At 44.7% G+C, this 18,865-nt stretch overlaps 1 protein-coding gene across 1 annotated transcript in view; it reads right to left on the bottom strand.

The window, feature by feature from the left end:
* plxna2 (plexin A2) overlaps window positions 1-18,865 on the bottom strand; it is a 161,343-nt gene that overhangs the window by 38,688 nt on the left and 103,790 nt on the right. The window contains exons 9-16 of the mRNA XM_069527668.1: window positions 17,469-17,583; window positions 16,075-16,275; window positions 15,036-15,132; window positions 14,517-14,716; window positions 8,033-8,184; window positions 4,628-4,745; window positions 2,983-3,119; window positions 1,593-1,760 (exon numbers count right to left, since the gene is read on the bottom strand). Coding sequence (XP_069383769.1) covers window positions 1,593-1,760; window positions 2,983-3,119; window positions 4,628-4,745; window positions 8,033-8,184; window positions 14,517-14,716; window positions 15,036-15,132; window positions 16,075-16,275; window positions 17,469-17,583 — 1,188 coding nt within the window. The remainder of the gene's footprint in view (window positions 1-1,592; window positions 1,761-2,982; window positions 3,120-4,627; window positions 4,746-8,032; window positions 8,185-14,516; window positions 14,717-15,035; window positions 15,133-16,074; window positions 16,276-17,468; window positions 17,584-18,865) is intronic.

Raw genomic sequence — 18,865 nt, 5'->3', positions numbered from 1 at the left:
ATGTGCAGCTCTCCCTGCAGCTGTTTGGGCTGATGTTGATGTGTGTTGTTTTGTTGTTGTGTCTGTCAGTGTGATGTGCTGAATACAGATGCATGGACTGGAAATATACTGTAATAACAAGTGCAGGATGGGCACGTGCTATCCGGCTGTGGGTTCATGCAGAGACCTACTATGGATGGACCTTGAAGTGTCTACAGGCTCATTAAATTATATACTCAGCTACTGCAGAGATAAGACTAAGACTGTGCTTCCTCCTCAATTACTTTTTAATCAAATCTTTATATATTCAGGGGAAACAAATTCAGAGCAAAGTCGGTGGTGCCCTGTAATTATTTATAGACATATAACAAGAGAAGAGACTTACAAAAAGAGTTTGTTTGTTGTTCATCAGTATGAAAACATTAATTTACATCTAAGCACATCCAGTAACTTGTAATAACCAATATTGTATTTGTAAGTTTAGGGGATATATTTAATTTGGAATCTGGTGTAAAGTGTGATTTAATAATTTAGCCAAGAAAAAAAGATTTTGAATAAGACAAATCTTTGTAGTAACTACTGATGTGTTTTGTCTCATATGTTGTATGGTAACTTATTGTTATGCATTGTACCTGTCTGAATATTGTCTGCATATATTCCTTGTATGCGTCATTTTATATGAATGTTAGGTTCCCATTTTAAAAACCGGTCAGGGTCAACAGATGGAAATGAGCCTGTTGAGCTAACTCTGGCTTGTTTACAGTCATTTTGCTGTTGATTCATGAGCATCGTCCCTGTCAAAAAACAAACAAGCAGAATAAGTAACTCACTGGGTCATCAGCCTAATAGTGAATGTAACAGCTACTTATCAATAAAACCTGGTTGTCTATGCACAAACTGAACAGTATGGGGCGTAGCATAGAGCCCTGTGGTACCCCACTGTTTAACATCTGAGACAGCAGATGATGACCAATGCTACTGATGCTGGAGATCTGTCATTGAGACAGCTATGAAACCAGCTACACACATTTGTGTTAGAACTCATAGATCTAGAGATCCACTAAATCCTGATCAAATAAACAGATCATGTCACTTGATTATCATTTATATGAAAAGTTGGGCTAGAAAAGCGGATGTAAAAGAATCAAACGACTAATTTCATGCCCGTCTCCATCTGTCTCCCTCTTCTTCCTCTGTGCAGTCACACTTCTGCGCAGTGTCCCCTTCACTCCGTCTCTTAAGCCCGCGCCATCTGCTGCAGACCCACACCTCTGATAGCACATTGTTCTAGCGAGCCGCTATCTCATTTTCATCCCTCTGCCCAGTTTAATTAGGATTGCATGGTGCATGTGTATCTGTCTGCCAAAGACCTTCAACAGATGGATCAACATCATATATCATAGGAGAATGGAAAAACATCTAAATCTCAACAGTGACCATGTTCTCCAGCCCGTGAGCTGTGGCGCTTCTATCAGATACACACTAATTGGAAGAGAACTGAACAGTAATTGAAAAAGTGCAATATTGACTCATGTCTGGTTATTTCCGCTGGCCTGGTCAGGCTGTAGCTTCAAAGCTCTGGTGGTGGTGTTCAACCAGGGGTAGGACTTTACCTTGCGATGCTCCAGTCTGGTTCGATGCGCTGGACGGTCGGGTCTTCTATGTACTCGAAGGTGAGGCTCTCTCTGATTTGAGCATGGTCCACGCTCACGCTGATCTGCACCGGGCCCACACCAGACAGCGAAGGGGCTGAGTAGCAAACTATCTCCGACACGGTCCGTCTACGAGTGAAGAAGAATGGAAGTGTGAGAAAAACTACTAGCTCCAAATCGTCAAACCTGCCATTCCCCACAAAAAATATATCAGAGCTCTAGTGACTGCGTGTACTAATGTTATTCACGTGTCTATGCCTTCCCCTCCTTCTACATGGCTCCATGTTCTACCTGCCCACCCCCCGTGAATTTGAGCAAATTCATTAGCAGAGGCGAGCTTGTAGTGGAACAGCCCCCCCCCTGGTCCTCCTCTCCCTCCCATGCCAGGAGTACAGTGGAGAAGCACAAGCCAGTAATTAGCCCCGTATCTCATTAAAGCTGGCTTGACTCCGCAGCCTTACAGCGTTACAGCGTGGCAGGGCTTAAGAAAGATGCCTACAGGAGTGGAGAGTAGAAGGAGAGGGGATGGTGGAAGGAAACAGAAGGAAACTACTAAAGAGAATAAAAAAACAAAACAAGGGGTTAGAACAGACGAACAGATTGATGGAGAGAATGAAAAGCTACGGGGGGGGGGGGGAGAAGAAAGATTCACAGGAGCGCCAGGTTTTTCTTGAAGCTATTATTACGAGGTTTGATGCAGTAGGTCATCAAAAGCTTATTAAGATTTACATAAGTTTCTGACAGAGAGAGAAAGAGCGGCGTTCCCCTGGGGGGGATTTCTCACAAACACCGAGGGGAAAATAACACGAGAGATAGAAAGTTAATGGGAATAATTCACATCATCTTGGGAAAAAACATTCTCTTGTTTTTTTTTCCGTTAAGCTCACAGCACGTGATGCATCCAACGTACTCTGACAGTGACATGCAGCGGTTTTAAACAAGTTTAACACAAAGTCAAAGGCAGAGATGTATTTAATGCATAATGATATTAGGGATAAATGCTAATGTGACAGAAACCAAATGAACTATGAAATCTTCCTGGCGGTTTTCACTCTTTTGTTTTTACACTTGTTTAGTTGTTTAATGTCGTCGACAGCGTTCAACATTCACAGTGAGCAGATTAGTCCCCCTTCCTATTATCCACATTGCACTGTAAAAGCCAAAACTGTAAAACTGTGAAAATCAAATTTGTCTTTCATTTGCACTTTATTGAATGTGAACATTTCACTTTTCTCCTCATGTGCAAAAACAATAAAAAGCCGTTTCACCACGAATGTCCGACCATGCGGCGGTTTCAGAAAATAAAACTTGATGGGCTGCTAATAACACGTTTACGGAATAAATGACTCACCCGAAGAACTCGCACGTTTGGTTTCCAAACTGAACGTTGACGCTGCTGCCGGCGCCCAGGTTTTCTCCTATTATGGTCACTTTGGTGCCTCCGGACTCTGGACCCCGGCTGGGGGAGAGACCTGTGACTGAGGGAGTCTGCACAAAAGAGAGATGCAGAGATTTGCACATTTTTATTCTCTTGTCTAGGGCAGTAGAGTGCAACGCTGGTGGGAGAAAAGAGGAAAGAACCGGGAGCTCTAACCAGTGTTTACTGCAGCACGCGGGTACGCTGCCATCACACAGACGGACAGATGGAGAAATATCCAAGCAGACAACCCGTCATAGTGAGAAACACACATCCGGCAGCTCACACACATGTAATCTGACAAGCACACACATGCACATCTCAACGTGCACGGACATAAAAGAACAATGAAAAAACAACTAAATGCACACTGTCATTTACACTGCCTCCTTTGTCAGGTGCTGCCGGCTCATGGGGAGCGTGTCTGTTTTAGGGGAAATTTGAAGAACATTTCTGTAATAGTTTTTTTTTTTCTAGATGGCCTTCAATACAGGGGGATTGCAAGTGGAGCCAGTTCTGGGCTGTGTGATCTCAGAGGAATTCCACTGCTGCAACACTGTGTTGAGGACAAAAGCAACGCGGGATTTAAAACGGAGCCGAGAGCATCGCTCGGACAGAACTCAAACCCGCCAGCTATAAGTGTGACTTCCAGGAAGCAGGTTAAAGCAGGTACGAGGGAAACAACAGTATGTAATTACTGGCTGCTGTTAATTGTTAAGGGATCATTAATTGTGAAGGTGTGAGAGAGTGCAAATGGGAAAGTAGATTATCTGTTCGCTGCAGGCTGGGCAGCCGGCGAATGACAGCGACGGGGGAGACGTGTGCGGACGGGAGCAGATAATGTTCACCTGCCTGTGTGGAGCGCTGCTTTCCAATTTAGCAAGTTGTTTGTTTATCTGTCTTTATTTCTCTCGTGACCTCGACCAAACATCCAATCCTCTTCGACTGTTTTATCTTCCCGTGTTTGATAGAGCTATCGCTATATCACAGATTTTTTAAATACCAAAACGCTGAGCTAAAAGAAATTCCAGGAAACATGGGAAAAAACACTATGAGGCTATAACAACACAGAGTACCAGCATCTACAACCAGGGACCTCCAGACCCCATTGATGAGGAGCTTTATACTTATGCTGGAAGAATGTTACTGCTCTAAGTACTATACCTCTCCACACCATAAACACGTACGATTCATGACTCCTAAGTTCTGCTCTTTATTTTAAAATTGAGCTGCTATGCAACAACATCCACAGGTTGAGTAAAGTTTACATAATCCTGCTGAAAAACAAACCAACAAACAGACACGGATGAAAACACAACCTCCTTGTTGAAGGTAAAAACACATAAGCACACACACGGAGCCGCTTAATTACAATGTTTGTCGTCATGGCAACTCGCACATCATTATTTGCCTCCGGCGCACAAACAATTACTTCGGCGCAAATGACTTTTAGAACACGGAATATTCCGATTCACTTTAATTTAGCTTTTGTTGCACTCGTACTGACTACACTACGCTTTGTACGTGGTGAATTGAGTTCTATGAGTGCGTAGAGGATTATAGAGAATAGCGGACGTACCACGAAGGAGTAGAGCTGCGTGGAACGAGCCCTGAGCTCTGGGCGACACTCTCCAACACACAGCTGGACCGAACCAGGGCGACTCTCTGCGGGAGCCGTGTCCATCTCACACACGATCCTGGAAAAGACACAAAATAATCCATTAAAATCAATGCACACAATACATTTAAGATCATAGCATCACTGTACACACAGATGGACGACACGGCAGCTCCCCAAAAGTGAAGCCAAATCCTTTTGATGAACCCCTGGTGGCTGGCAGCAGTATAGACCCCACCTTCTCCATGTTGGTGCATGGGACATGGAACAAACTATAAATCCATAAATATACATCAAGTACATTCTTCAAAAATATGTTTTTATTTGTCTCTTTGTAGTTTTAAGCACTGGTGTTTGTTGATTATATCAAACCGTAGTGAAAATACATAATTAAGATAAAACACCATATGTAATGTTTAATTTGTGAGTAACAATAATTTAATCAATCTTTGAGTCAAATCTTAATTTAAATAAATTAAAGCTTGAACGTTGTCTTATGTGTTCTTGACCGAAGTTGGGGAAAAGTAATCAAAACACTTGACGCTTGATATCGATTTATCTTCCACTCTGAATGCAATCTTCTCCACTTGTCTCACTCATTTCATTACGGGACACATCCAGACATCGACCAGGACCCCCTCAGTGACTTTAAATGAGGCCGGCGCTCCTCCTCCGCCTTCGACACTTCAACACACCCAACCCGAGCGAAGTAAATTTCCCAGCAACGACCGGGCACCCGACAGTGCTGGTGCTGTGCCAACGCGGTACACCGAAGGTAAATCACACGGCGAGATCAATAGAGCTTTATCATAACGTGTGATCAGGCGTCACCCGGCGCCGCAGGTGACAACATCAAATGGCATAATAAAAAAAGAGGACGTCTATTGATTAGTGGTGCCAGCGAGTAATAAAGCACAAGATGCGATCACAGTGTGGAAAGTGAGGGACGGAATATGTTGTGAGGCAGACGGCAGCGGCAGACAGGAGCGGGACAGACGAAGCAGAGCAGATGTGTTGTTTGTCCAGCGTTGATCACCTGAATTACAACAAACAACTGTGGAGCTTTGGTGGACGAACGACTGAGGAGGAGAGCGGCTAGAGAAAGATTTACTGAGCTAATGTTTTAGGTTGCCTCAGAAATACACACACACACACACACACACACACACTGAGAGGCTGACGTGCTTCCCCTGCTATACTGTTTTTTTGTAAAACTGAAAATTGACCTGCGCCAATTTATTCTACTCTTTTTAATCTTTTACTTTGCAGGAACATTGTTTGAAGCTGTTACTTTGCAGGATTACGCAATAAGGATGTGGTACGGGTCAGGAAAGAGCCCATTAGAAGTTTTCGAACCAAGTCTTTGATTCCTCAGAGAGTCATTCATGGATCTTGATGAAGATAGTCAATTTAAATGTGGGGCCTGTTCTGTTCTCTGTGTTAAGGAAATATGTTTGTCTTTTCAAAATTCTACTTTAAATAGTTTCTTCACCATAAAGAGGCCGCTTACTCTCTGTAAAAAAAACTTTTTAAACCTAAATGTGATGAGGACTCAATCTGGCGACTATAAAAATGCTTCAGAATAGCATCAGCTCTCAGTCAAGCGTAGCCCCGGCTGCTAAAAAACACAAAAGTTTGGACTTTTTCTTCAAAGCAGGAATGGCTTTCACACACTCCTCTGAAGTAGAAACATAAAAGACACATAAATATGTACGAGTACGTTTTATTTTCCCCCTTTTTTTACCCAATTCAGTCAAAAGATGCCTGGTGAGTGAATTAAGACTCAAATAGCTTCAAACATGCACATAATGAACCTTGAGCCAATAAATAACCCCAAAAAGATTCTGAGTGAACGTCCAGCTCAGACGACTCCAACTGCTTCGAAGTTGGACTAAACAGGTCATAGGTTCCTTTTTTAATTTCGCTCAGTCTATTTTTTTTTACATGCCACATAAATGAATCCCCTGGCTTGTCCCCAATTGGATTAAAGTGCTGTCAGATCAGTGCACCGCTGACAAATTGTCCCCTACAGCCAAGTGGCACATAGTGAATTTTAATTACAACTGCCCAGTAAAGAGACTGCACTGTAAGTCATCACCATTACTCACGAGCTATATGCTCTTCAAACACCACCCAAAGTTGGCTGCATTGTAAAAGAATAACCGGTGCGTGAGTTGCAATTGTGTGTGAGAGAACATGTGTTTGACACGTGTTTTTTTTTTTTGTAACACACCCGGTATGTGAGTCACAGCGACGGTGCGGTGCTGAGCTGTTCTCTTTCTGAGGGCAGAACTAGGCCAAGGAAAGAATTAGGGTTAAAGGCTCCTCTGAGAGCCATGACAGTGATAGCCTGTGTGTGTATGTGTGTCAGCTGAGCCACAGTGTGTACGCAGCTATACATTTAAAACTTTTATCTGTAACTGACTATGAGTCAGTCTGGGGGGAGGGAGAATATCAAACCAACTGAGAGACAAGATGAAAGTCACATTCATGGTGCAGCTATTTCACATATAGTCACTGCATAATAACTATTTTTCCATTTGCTCCAAAGCACACTTCTGATTTTCTCACAGAATTTTTCTTTTTCATAAAGAATCTCAATCTCAAATTCTGATATAATTTGAGTGTAATGAATGATTAGCGGCGTGTGTGTGTGTGTGCATCTTTGCTTGTCCCTCGTGTGACCTGAGGAGGTTAAACCACCATAAGGCCAAAGGTTTCCTCCTCTGCACACGTCTGCGCGTCTCGCCGAAGGGGGGCGAGCAGTGAAGCACGGGCCACGTTTCATTAGTTCAGGGTGAGCGGGACAGGCTTTAACGTGATGTATGCACAGCGTGGGACAATTAGGGAGGTAAACAGAAGTAAACACACACAGCTGTTGTGGGATACATGAGCTACAGAGTGAGAAGTGGGTTTGTGTGCTGCAGGGGGAGAACAGCCATGTCAGGGACAGACTGTTTGGACCTGCTCCAGTCTTCATTATGGCGGAGAGGGCGGTGGAAAGCTGCTTTTATGTCGCAACGTATTGATCAAAGTTTGTAAGCTGTTATACCACATGCATAATATATGAAAACCACAGTTTACATGCACAGCATTATGAGTCTTTACAACTGATTTGTTTTTATGTTGAGTTGCCTTTAATTGTGTTGTTTACAAAATGGGATAGTTAGATGATTAAAAAAGAACATGCAGGAGCCTTTTCTCTACAGCGTTCATTTCATTTGCAAAAAGAATTAAGTCTTCAAATATTGTGTAACACAAGAAAACCCCAGAACTTTAAAAAAAATAACTGCATTGAGTGAGTTTTCAATCAATATAACAAAAAAACAATAACGCGGTTGATTGATTCCTGTTTGTGCGACTTACTGTTCAGCGATGATGTAACCTTCCTCCACAGGAGTACACCTCACCCCTGCCACCTCCACGTTTCCCACCATGTCTGAAAAGGCCAGACCGAGGTTTGTGCCGTGGATGGTCACCCGGGTGCCTCCCTCCGGGGGTCCGGCCACTGGGGTCACCTGCAGGGCAAAAACAAATACCCACCGTCAGGGGAAAAAGTTGCAAAGTGGCACTAAAGGATGTGTTCGTAGCCTCAGATATGGACCTGTCGTATAGGAATTATAAACGCACACAGGTTTTACTTTGACGCTCAAGGGTAAGCATGCTCTTTCGGTCCAGGTGGCTGTAAAAGCAATTAAGTTCACTCCCCATGTCTTCATCGGAAGAATGTCAGAACGTGCCATGAGTCATTGTGCCGGGAGCGTGCTCTCATCACAACAGTCGCTGATGGCACATGCTTTGTTGCTGTGTTTTAATATATCATCACATTCATACAATCCCAAAACAAAAAACACACTTTTAAATGTATTTTTTTTTTGTTGTTAACTCGTCCCTGTAGAAAACAAAACAGTAAACCTGATGGAAGAAACCCCACAATTGAAACTCAGGTTATTAACATTCTGGATTCGTCTGCACCAAATCTACTGCTGTTGCCATGGATAATAAATCTAACAAGGGGCCATATTAATGCTAAGTGCAGACCACCTATTCATAAAATACAATATGGCTGCCCAGCATGACCTTGGCACAGGGTGGCACGCTGCCGTCTGTGCTGCAGAGCCCCGCTGAGGCTCCCGACCTGGCCATCATCCAGCCCTTTCACAGAGGAGAAGAGGAGGACGACGACGAGGGAGTAGAGAGGGAGAGGATGTAAAGGCCATGATGGACAGAGAGATAAAGGAGAATAAGAAAGCAGAGGGGAAGGGAGGAGATGACAATCAATATGCGGTCACTGGCCATGCAGGCAGAGGGGATTAAACCAACTTGTTCCCACTTACTGAGCTGCAAAGTGCCATGTGACGGCGACCCTGCGATAGGTGCCGCACCCCCGGCACCCATCAGAGCATTGCAGCCTCCCCGTGGCACGCCGGCATTGTAATCTAGATTCAGTGGACATTAATTGCTCTGGATGTAAAGTAAGTGTGTCACTGCACCGCCTGAGGGGTCTGAATACATGAATCTTTTAGCACTGCTTGGGCATGCCGGGTATGGGGGGTAAAACATAATGGCTAAATATATCCGTGTCAGGCACTGGCAGCAGCTATTTGAGTAGACTTGGCGATGGTTACATAAGCGATGTAAGGGCCGGAGAGAGAACAAGACAAGAGAGGAGGAGGATGAGCTACAACAAGATGATAAAAATAGAGAAGATGGGATGAGCACAAGGGACGGTGGATGCCACTGTGATCGCTCGTGATGGATGACAGGTGAGGCAGCGACGGCGACACGACAGTGGTGCGATATCCCAGACGGTCCTAATAGCTCCTCCGTCTTTGACCCTGGAGGGTGACACGGAACCCGTCCCGCAGTGCACCGAGCACAGGAAGTCTAAGTCTCATCCGTGCATGAAACCCATTTGACTGAGCTCTCTGTTGGGACATTTGGAGCCTGGATTCATCATTGGATCACAGGAAAACCACCTTCAAAGCCACTGATGTCCCGGAGGCGTGAGAGAAGAGCCGCTCTTTGTCCCCATCTGTAGTTCTTACACAAACAAAGGGACTCAATCCATGACACTGGTTTAACTGTGTGTCAACCAGATCCTAATGACCTTTACGAACCAGAGGGAAACTACTGAAGATAATCTTCAGAGGGGTGGAGTAAATCTTTATATTTCAACTCCACATCCTCCTCTTTGCGTCCCGTTTTTCCCTCTTTTGCTTTCTGTCTTTCATCATTTTGTCTCCCTCAGGCTAGGTGACACATCCTCCTCCTCCCAGCACCCTGCTTGCTTGTTTGTCTCACCAGAGGTTCAGAGGGAAGAGGAAGCGGAAGCCTCGTCGGACGTGCACGCACACCCTGCCGCCTTTGCTCTCCCACCCAGTGCTGCCATGCCGTGCTCGCTGTGTAATCCTTTTAGGCGCAGTGCCGCTGCCCGCCTGGCATTGTCACACTGTCAATAGGGGGTAATTCCCAGCAAACAGCCAGTCAGCTTGCACAACGCACTCTTGTACTCTCTCTAGCATAATCTATCTCGCTGCAGCTCAGAGGATCAGAGTATTGGCCATTTACCACCACATTTTCCTCGAGAAATTCTGCAGGATTTTTTGCAATAACCATAAAAAATACTAAAGAGGGGGAGCGATAAGCTGAGGCAAAAACTTCCGGGAGAGAAAGGGTCTCTTTACAGAAGATAATCTGCTCATCTGACCAACAGAAAAGAAACTGTGGCGGCTGCTCACACTCAACAGCCTGGGGAAGTCTGTCAGTGTGGTGTTGACTTATTCAGCTGAAGTAATGGTGGGGAAAGTTGTGCTGATGCAGCCAATGCTAAACTCAGTACATACAGCAGAGAGCGATGCTCTGGCCCGTGCTGCCTTCAGGCTATGCAAGCCTAGCATGTCACTGGAACTGCAGTAGCTGACCGAGCTGAATGACATTCTCCACGACAATTCAGCGTCAATTCCCCCCCCCCCCATCTACTGCTGAAAAATACAATATCAGCATTTTTCACTTCATATTCTTCATCCTCAAACTTTAATATACACATTTATGTAGGATTTTGCCTCGTCGACACTCTGGGGAGATTCTCCCAGAATTACACCGCGCAACAGTTGATGTGTTTCCATTCCCGCCGTCGCCGGATATTGTGCTTTTGAAACGGAATAGCCCTTGATACAATTTAGGAGCTTGCGGCTAATCTCTTTGTCTTTGGACTGTGCTCGGGCTAATTTGAGTGTGTCACATTTAATTGTGAGCAGCATTTAATGGGCTTGATAAAGCGCCGCTGATCACTTGTTCCTGAACAAACTACATCCTAAATACTTTATGGGGTCTTAAATGCTGCGTAGTTGGCGAAGAGATATGGGTGGTGATGAAAAAGATGTTTTCAGTGCATAAAAAAGGAGAGAAAACAAGAGACAGGGTTATGGGTTAGAGGTGTTTACTCACTGGTTTTTCAACGGGCCACTTTTAAGTATTGCAAAGGTATATAAATGTGAGGTTGAGGAGCGTCACGCTGCATGTTGCCTGATGCAAGATGCACTTTTCACTGCAACATTTTGCTCTTTCTTCTCCTGGCTGGTTCAGTGAAGGGTAGCACAGAGTGTACAGCAGATCTCTCTGGGTTACAGCAGTGAGGAGAGTTTAGTTGTACTATAATACTGACTGACAGGCCCACCATCCCTGTGGTGTTAAACATATCAACAATAAGCCTGCATATGGTGCGTGAGGAAAAGAGAGGAATCCTGCGTTTCTCTTCTTTCCTACGGCAACAGCTAGATCTGCTGGATCTGCTCGTCACCGGGAGGCAGAGAAGCCTCTTTTCTGTACAGTTAACTCATTCACGGGCCTCGGCCGAAGCCTATCGAGGAGATGCCTTTCATATGCTCATCCAACTCCCAGCTTCATTTGATGTCGTTCCCTGCGCTGTTAGCAGGGGCTTACATCTCTTCAATATTAATGGCCAATGGTGGGAGGCACCATGGCACTTAATAGAAACATTAATTATTCAGAAGGCCTATCTTTTGGTAGGCACATCCACTAATGTGCTAGTATGTATACAAATCAACTCATGATGGAGGCTTTGGTGCATACAATCAAAACCAAATGTATTAATAAATTCAGCCCACCAGGGGGAAGTCTGCTTCTTAAAGAAAATGTAATCACAGGGGGGGGGGGACTCGGTACGAACCAACGCTGACTTAACCGCAAATGAAAAGGGAGGAGCATCGACGTGTCTCCGAGTCAAGTCGGTGCTCATGTGAAGCGTCTGAATTAATGCACAGTTGCCATCTAAACAGACCTGAGTTCAGACAGTGGCTCCATCTCCCCCCCCCCCCCCCCCCCCACCTTCATTTCCTCCCTCCATCTCACGGTTCAGTTCCTTTGCTCCGTCCTTTGTTCTCAGCCTTACCTCACTTTACCTCCCTTAAACCCTCCCTGCTCTCCCCACTCGGCCTTCACAATCTTCCCATTATCTGCCAGTCAGACGTAGAGGAAGCATTAACCCGGCAACACATCAGTCGCTGTAGTCTGAAGCATTGCAGGAATCATTTCTAATAAATGCATTTGTGTATACATTCCATCTTTCCCTCTACCTCTACATCAGTATGAGTTTTTCTACATTTCCCCGGATGCCTTTTGACAGCTCCCCGGCAACTTGTTGCATCGATCCGTGGCTTATACACTGTATGCGGTTGTAAAGAGGTTTGGCAATAAGTTGTTTCCACTCGAGGGAACGTCTCCGCTGCAGAATACAAGGTCTTGCAGCAGCTGTAGGTGGATAAATTGGCTTCTCTTTGCCTTGGATACACGGCTATAAGGATTTTTTTTTACCTGATTGTTCACCACTTGCACGTCTGTAAATCCTTATACTATGATCCTCTGTAGGTATTTGCAATATGGAAAAAATTAATTGGTATCGCAGCTGTGGAAATATCTTCACGTGACATCTTGCCTGCTAAAAAAAGGTATGTGATTAATCTAAAAACTCAAAGTACTGTGTATTATACTAAACACTGCAAATTGTTCATTTAATCCATCTGTGTTTCTCTGTGTCTGCATGAACGTATTGAATAAAAACTAGCGACATTTAAATTTAATACAGATATTCTCTATGCGATGTTGCAGTTCAGGGCTTTTCCTGAATTCCTCTCCTTGAATCTCTTAGTTTTTTTGCCTCTTGAATGTTAGTAACGTGGGAGATCTTTACTCTGACACTTTACAAACATTAATGAGCCTGGGTGAGCTGCTGCTGGTGACCTTGGCCTTGTGATCATAACCGGGAGGGGAATAAGGTTCGTCCTTCTGGATGGCCCATTTCATGTGCTATAAAATGACAAACTGAAAGTATAATGGAGCTGATGAGTGAGAGATGGTGATATACAGAGGCACACAGGGAGGATAGAGAGAGGAGTAGGGGTAAGAGCGGTGGATGGAAAGAGCCACACAGAGGGATAGAGAGGCAGATTTTTTTTGGCTTATCTGCATACAGTATGGCAAATCAATTAACCAAGTTGATAACTTCTCTTTTTAATTGGCTGGAGTAAGATGTGAGCATGCTGCGGAGGAGTGGAGGGGTCTGGTTGGTTAGCCACAATGCAGCGGTGCGTTACCGAGCCTAATTAAATAGCTTGTCCTCCTGGCCCGACTCCCCCGTGACAACGAATCCACCGGGAGAGAACAAGCAAAGGCCTGAATAAGCAAAGGGCCCACTGATGGCCAAACAAATAAGCACTTCCAGGTCACGACCCCGGTGTTGACGAGGTGGAGGTGCGGACACATCCAGCTGCTGGGTTGTGTTGTTGCACGGAAAAGAGCAAATGAGACACTGCAGACACACACCACCTTGTCGTCTTTTTGAATAGCTGGACAGATCGTGGTCGATACAGTAGGTACACATATTTTTATTCAGAGGTTTTATTTCCTCTTTTTTAGATCATTTTTTTTATATGGTTTTCTTTTTAAACATTTATTGGTGCCAACATTACTTTCAAAATGCTGGAATAACCTTGTGAGAAGACAAAAGACATTAAAATCTATGAGCAGGCATCTGTGCACGGTGCAGCCAGCCACAAAGAGAAGGCAGATGTCAAAGAGACAGGCCTTTAAAACTGGATATCTCTGTGCCCTGTGTGTGTGTGTGTGTGTGTGTCTGTGTGTGTGTGTGTGCCCTTGAATAAACCCTGAGGGTGAAAAGAACTCACATGAATATGCAGCTGCGAGCACAACACACACAACCATACAGGTACATCATACACACTGTGGGACACATACTGTCTTTTTTCTCTCGAGTGAAAAAACAGCATTTGCTCTTTAAATTAGGGGAAAAGATACAGGATGAAAAAGACGAAACAAAAGACGAAGAGAAAGCGAACATTGTACAGATCTGCATGCATTAGGTGAAGCTCGCTCCCCGGGGAGCTTCTTTAAGGCTCCTTCTCATTCTTCTCAAGTCCAGAGGAAAACCAAACAGAGCAGAGCGGCAGAGCTTCTTCTCATGAAATATCCCTCAATGCAAATCAGACATTTCATTGTCAAGAGTCCAACTCATCTCTGTACGACTCTGTAAAATACGTCTTTTGAAAAATGAAGCATATAATCTGAGTTTAGCGAGCAGTTACTGTATGTGTTTAGAGAATACAAAGCAGGAATCAAACAATGTACTGTATCGCTGGATTGCCTCCATCACCGATGCTAATCAAGCTGCTATTTTAAATTCCCATTTGTTTCCTCTATGAAGAACTAAGGACGAGATGCAGCATCGTGGCAGCTGACTGCTGCACATCGATTGGAAGCGGATCTGCGTGGGCAGGCAGGACGGACAAACAAGAGGATTGTGGGTACTGACCTCAGTGATGCGTGGGTTGGTGCACTTGACGTTCTTGGTGGACAGGTTGAGCCAGCGGGTGGTGTAGGGGTTGATGGGAGGGCAGTGGTGCCGCAAGGTGCACCTCCCCTCTCCGCTGCACCAGCCACACTGGAACTTCCTCTGCGCCTTCAGACACACGCCGCAGCTGTCCCGCTGGGCCGCACACTTGTAGAGGTGCACTGTGGGTAGACAGGAAGTGATGAGGATAAACAGTGAACGCACGGAACAACTGAACATCCTAACCCAGTATTTGCAGGTTATTTTTATCTTTTAGGTCTGCTGTGAGTAAAATATCCCCACGGGCCTTTGCTTCTTTTACTTTATTTTTTAATAACATATTTTAAGACGCCTGTGATTAACATACAATATAAATAGAAACACCCACACACTTGTTTGAAAAGACAATACACGAGAGCAGAAAGAGTTCAGGGAAATAATGGAGTGTTGCATTTGTCCCTCTTCATCCTGCACATGTTGTGAGCTGCATCTTGGTCTTACCTTGGATATTCTCCGGGTTATCAATAATGAAGTTGCCGTTCCACACCACCGAGAAATCCACAGGCAGCTCACTGATTTTCATTCCCTCGTACAGATACTGGAGGCCGAGGATGACGAGCGGGAGAAGAGATAGAGAGATGGTGGTGAGGGTGGAAACGAGACCAAAGGAGAGGACAGGTTTAATGAGAGGTTTGGGGATTATAATCCCCGCGAGTCCTTGCAGATGCAGCAGTGTGTCCTTCCGACGTTACCCCAAAGTTACATCATCTTATCATCAGAGAGCTGACAAAGTGGGAGAGCTCGAGAGATGGGAGCAGCAGGCAGAGGCTTGAGCTTCCCTTAGAGATGCTGTCCTTAACTGCCTCCTGTGCCCTTAATTCCAGGCTGACTTTCATTGTTCGAGTGTGTGTATGTGTGTGTTTGAGACAGAGTGAGAAAAATGTGTATATTTGTGATTCCACTGAGAATAAATATTTTCCAGTCGTGTCCGGAGCAATTACCTAAGATGCATCTACCGTCTTTATACATCTACTAATCCACAAATCTCTACAATCGTTGAATTTGGTGCAAAACATTCAATATACTTTGAATAAAAAGGACACCAGCACTCTGTAGACTCATCAAACTACCTTCATTCCATTTGATGTATTTTTATATCTCTAGTCTTGTATTTTAAGTTTTACTCTTCCCGTGTTTTCACTTTTTTTTTTATATACACTTACATCTGCTGTACCAAACGTTTGTATATCTTCAGGTGTTTATCTTTAAATCTGTATTTATATTCGGCTTCAATACTCAGTAGTTGTGTCCGTCAATCACCTGACACTTAAAATATCTGTATTGTCAATATCTCCACTAGCACATATTTCTTTACAGTGACTTTCATCTCACTGCAGTGAACTTGCTGCCAAAGTTTGACCTTTTGTTAATCTTATGCTCTTGTGTTGGACATGATGAATACAAATTCACATAACAACCAATCATAGATCACCAATCACACCTTCTCTGGCCCAATCTGTTCAAGAGCCACCAAACCTACCGAGCTGTTCTGGCACTGCACGCTGGAGCTGTTGAAGCGGAGGGCAGTGACTCTGTGGCTGACCCCCTGGATGTGGAGGACGCACTCGTAGCCTCGCTGGCCAGACTGTGGCTGTGGCAGATTTCTGGCCTTCAGGGTTATGGGCTTCACCTCCCCCGCCGGGATCAGAATCTCCTCAGAGCGCACCAGCTGGGGACAGTCCTGGCAGAAACGAGAACGGGCAGAGAGCACATGTCACCACCAACGATTCTGATAGATACATCCAGCGCTTTAAGTTTTCTAGCAAGATGAGAGGAAAAACATTTCTACAGGAGAGTCATGAATATAAATACTGATAAATATGAAGCAGGGTAAGTGAGTCGGAATTTAAACGTGACTCCTGCGACCTCGAAAAGAGAAATTAAATTTAGATAAATTCTTTTTTTTTAAGTGTATAGCACTGACGAAAGTGCATAATCTCAAAGTACTTTACATAACAAGGTCAAGTATTCTACAAAGAAAACTCAACAGTTCCCACAATGAGCAAGTACTTTTGACAGTGGAGAGAAAGAAAAAAACCTTTTTTAATAGGAGCAGAAACCTTGAAGACTCAGGGTGGGCGGCCATCTGCCACTTTAGGGTTGAAAAGAGAGAGGTCAACTCTCTCAGCAATACGATGTCAAAGAACATTTGTATCGAGTAACGTATTACAGCAGCATCGCACACTAAAGCTCTGGTTTGGCCTTTTTACGTCCAGTGATTATGAATCTGAGCCCTGAACCACGGATGAACCGTCCTAATGAAACACCCGCTACTGGTGCTCACTGACGGGAGGTGACGTAGAAGTTTTCAGAGCAGTGGAACGAGAAGGAACTGCAAGTTTAAAGTAATACACATTGTAATCGCTGCCTTAGATCCTTTATTACAAAAGTAAATCAGAAAAAAAAGCACTACAGAAGTACTACATGTGTCCATAGCCAAGGACAAATGGATATCTACACTCTGAGGCACATCTCAAGCTTTTTGGATTCGCCGGACATGATTGACTTGGTCAGAGCGATCTCGTGTCACAGTGAAGACACACTGAGCTCAGAGATAACAGACTGTTAATTGCTACTGCCGAGAACAAGAGCTCTGAATGAGAAATGCCAGTTCGGAAATAGAAGAGCTTATAGATGTCTGTCTTTCTGAAGACATGCCCCGAGGCTGACACAGAGCTGGAACACAGAGCAGGATGCAGACAGGAGTAAATAGAGAGAGAGAGAGGGGATGTGAAGAAGAGAGAGAATGAGAAAGAGAGAGAGAGAGAGAGAGAGAGGGAAGAGGGGTGAAAGGAAAGAGGAAGACATGGGACGGAACGAGAAAGTTACTTGTTTGCATGCGTGTGTGTTTGTGCATGTGTGTGTTCCACCGACCTCTGAGGCGTTGACTCGGCCCTCCTGGAAGGAACAGCTGGAGGGGTCGTGGGTGCACAAGTTGCGGTACTTGCACCAGTGGCAGCGGAAGGCGCTGTTCACACATGACAGGCACCTGCACGGACACACGCACATACACACACATGTCGAGTGAGAGTCGAGAAAAGGCAACGCAGTTAAGGCAGGGAGGTGGGGGGAGCCAGAGTGGGGGAAGTGCCACAGAGGAAATGAGTTCAGCTCCCAAGTGGGCGCCTGCTGTTGTTGTGCCCTTGGAGTTGGCACAATCCCTAACAGCTCCTGGGCCAAGTTCTCCCTGCGTATATTTTGTTCGGCCATATATTAAAACTGGGTGTCACGTGTGAACGGGACGTTGCATATTTGCCTTCATGACCAGAGTCTGATGAAGGAGAGCGAGGAAAAGCTGGAGCGGAGGAACGTCGAGTAAATTAAACATTTGCACAACTTGATCCTGCAGTTACTGTAATTACCAGCTGTTAGGTGTGTGTGTGTGTGTGTGTGTGTGTTTTTTAATGCACAAAGTAAATTTGTTACTATTAAGGTACCATAGTGCAAAAATACCAGAGTATTTACTGTAAAAGTAAAACAGTAAACACAAATGTTAAGTGTAATATGTTCTTTGCAGGTTTTTTAAATGGTTAACTGCATAAAAATATAAATATTTCCCTGAAATAAAGTGGATTAGAAGTATAAAGTTAAGTGCAGGACCCTCTTGAGTAGATTTACTTGCTATCACTGGGATCATCACAAAGACGGAGGCATCATCAAGTGGTTTTCACTACGCTGTGTATTCATGAGCAGTTGTTCAGGAGGCGTACTGTCGTCTCACTTGGCTCTGCCTCTCCCTTTCTCCCCCTGAATTAAGGTTGTGTTCTGCATTCTTGCCTAATGCGAAATATGCATCTGTGCAAACGGATGGGAGGGGGATCTCCGGCAAGCACGCTAATTCAGAGGAGTAGGGGCTGATTCCCCTTCAGGCAAATAGTGTGTCTGCTATGTGTGCAAGGAGAGAAAGGGAGGGAGTGCGTATGCCCTTTTGGAGTGTACGCACTCCTCTGTGTGTTTGTGTGCGTCGCTGCTGGTGCAAGTATGTTTGTCATCGCCCATTAACTGAGCTGATGTGAGAGCCAGTAATTGCTTTTTGTGCAAGTCTCACATGGATTTTCAGACAGCAACATGAAGCTATATAGCAGCGTGTGCTCGTGTGTACATATCTGCTGTCATGTCTGTCTGCGTCTGAGGAGGAAAACATCGGCTGCTTTTATCCGGCGAAATTGACAATGTCTATAACGTTTTGTTTTAATGTCGAGGGGACGGTGAAAGGATAATATGACACGCGGCGATTCCTGCACCCCTGCTAGCATCGCTAATGTGATACC

This window comes from Paralichthys olivaceus, chromosome 6 (genome assembly GCF_024713975.1).
Source record: "Paralichthys olivaceus isolate ysfri-2021 chromosome 6, ASM2471397v2, whole genome shotgun sequence".
Taxonomy (NCBI): domain Eukaryota; kingdom Metazoa; phylum Chordata; class Actinopteri; order Pleuronectiformes; family Paralichthyidae; genus Paralichthys; species Paralichthys olivaceus.
The sequence above is the reverse complement of the archived record's forward strand: the minus strand, read 5'-3'. Positions and strand labels throughout refer to the sequence as shown.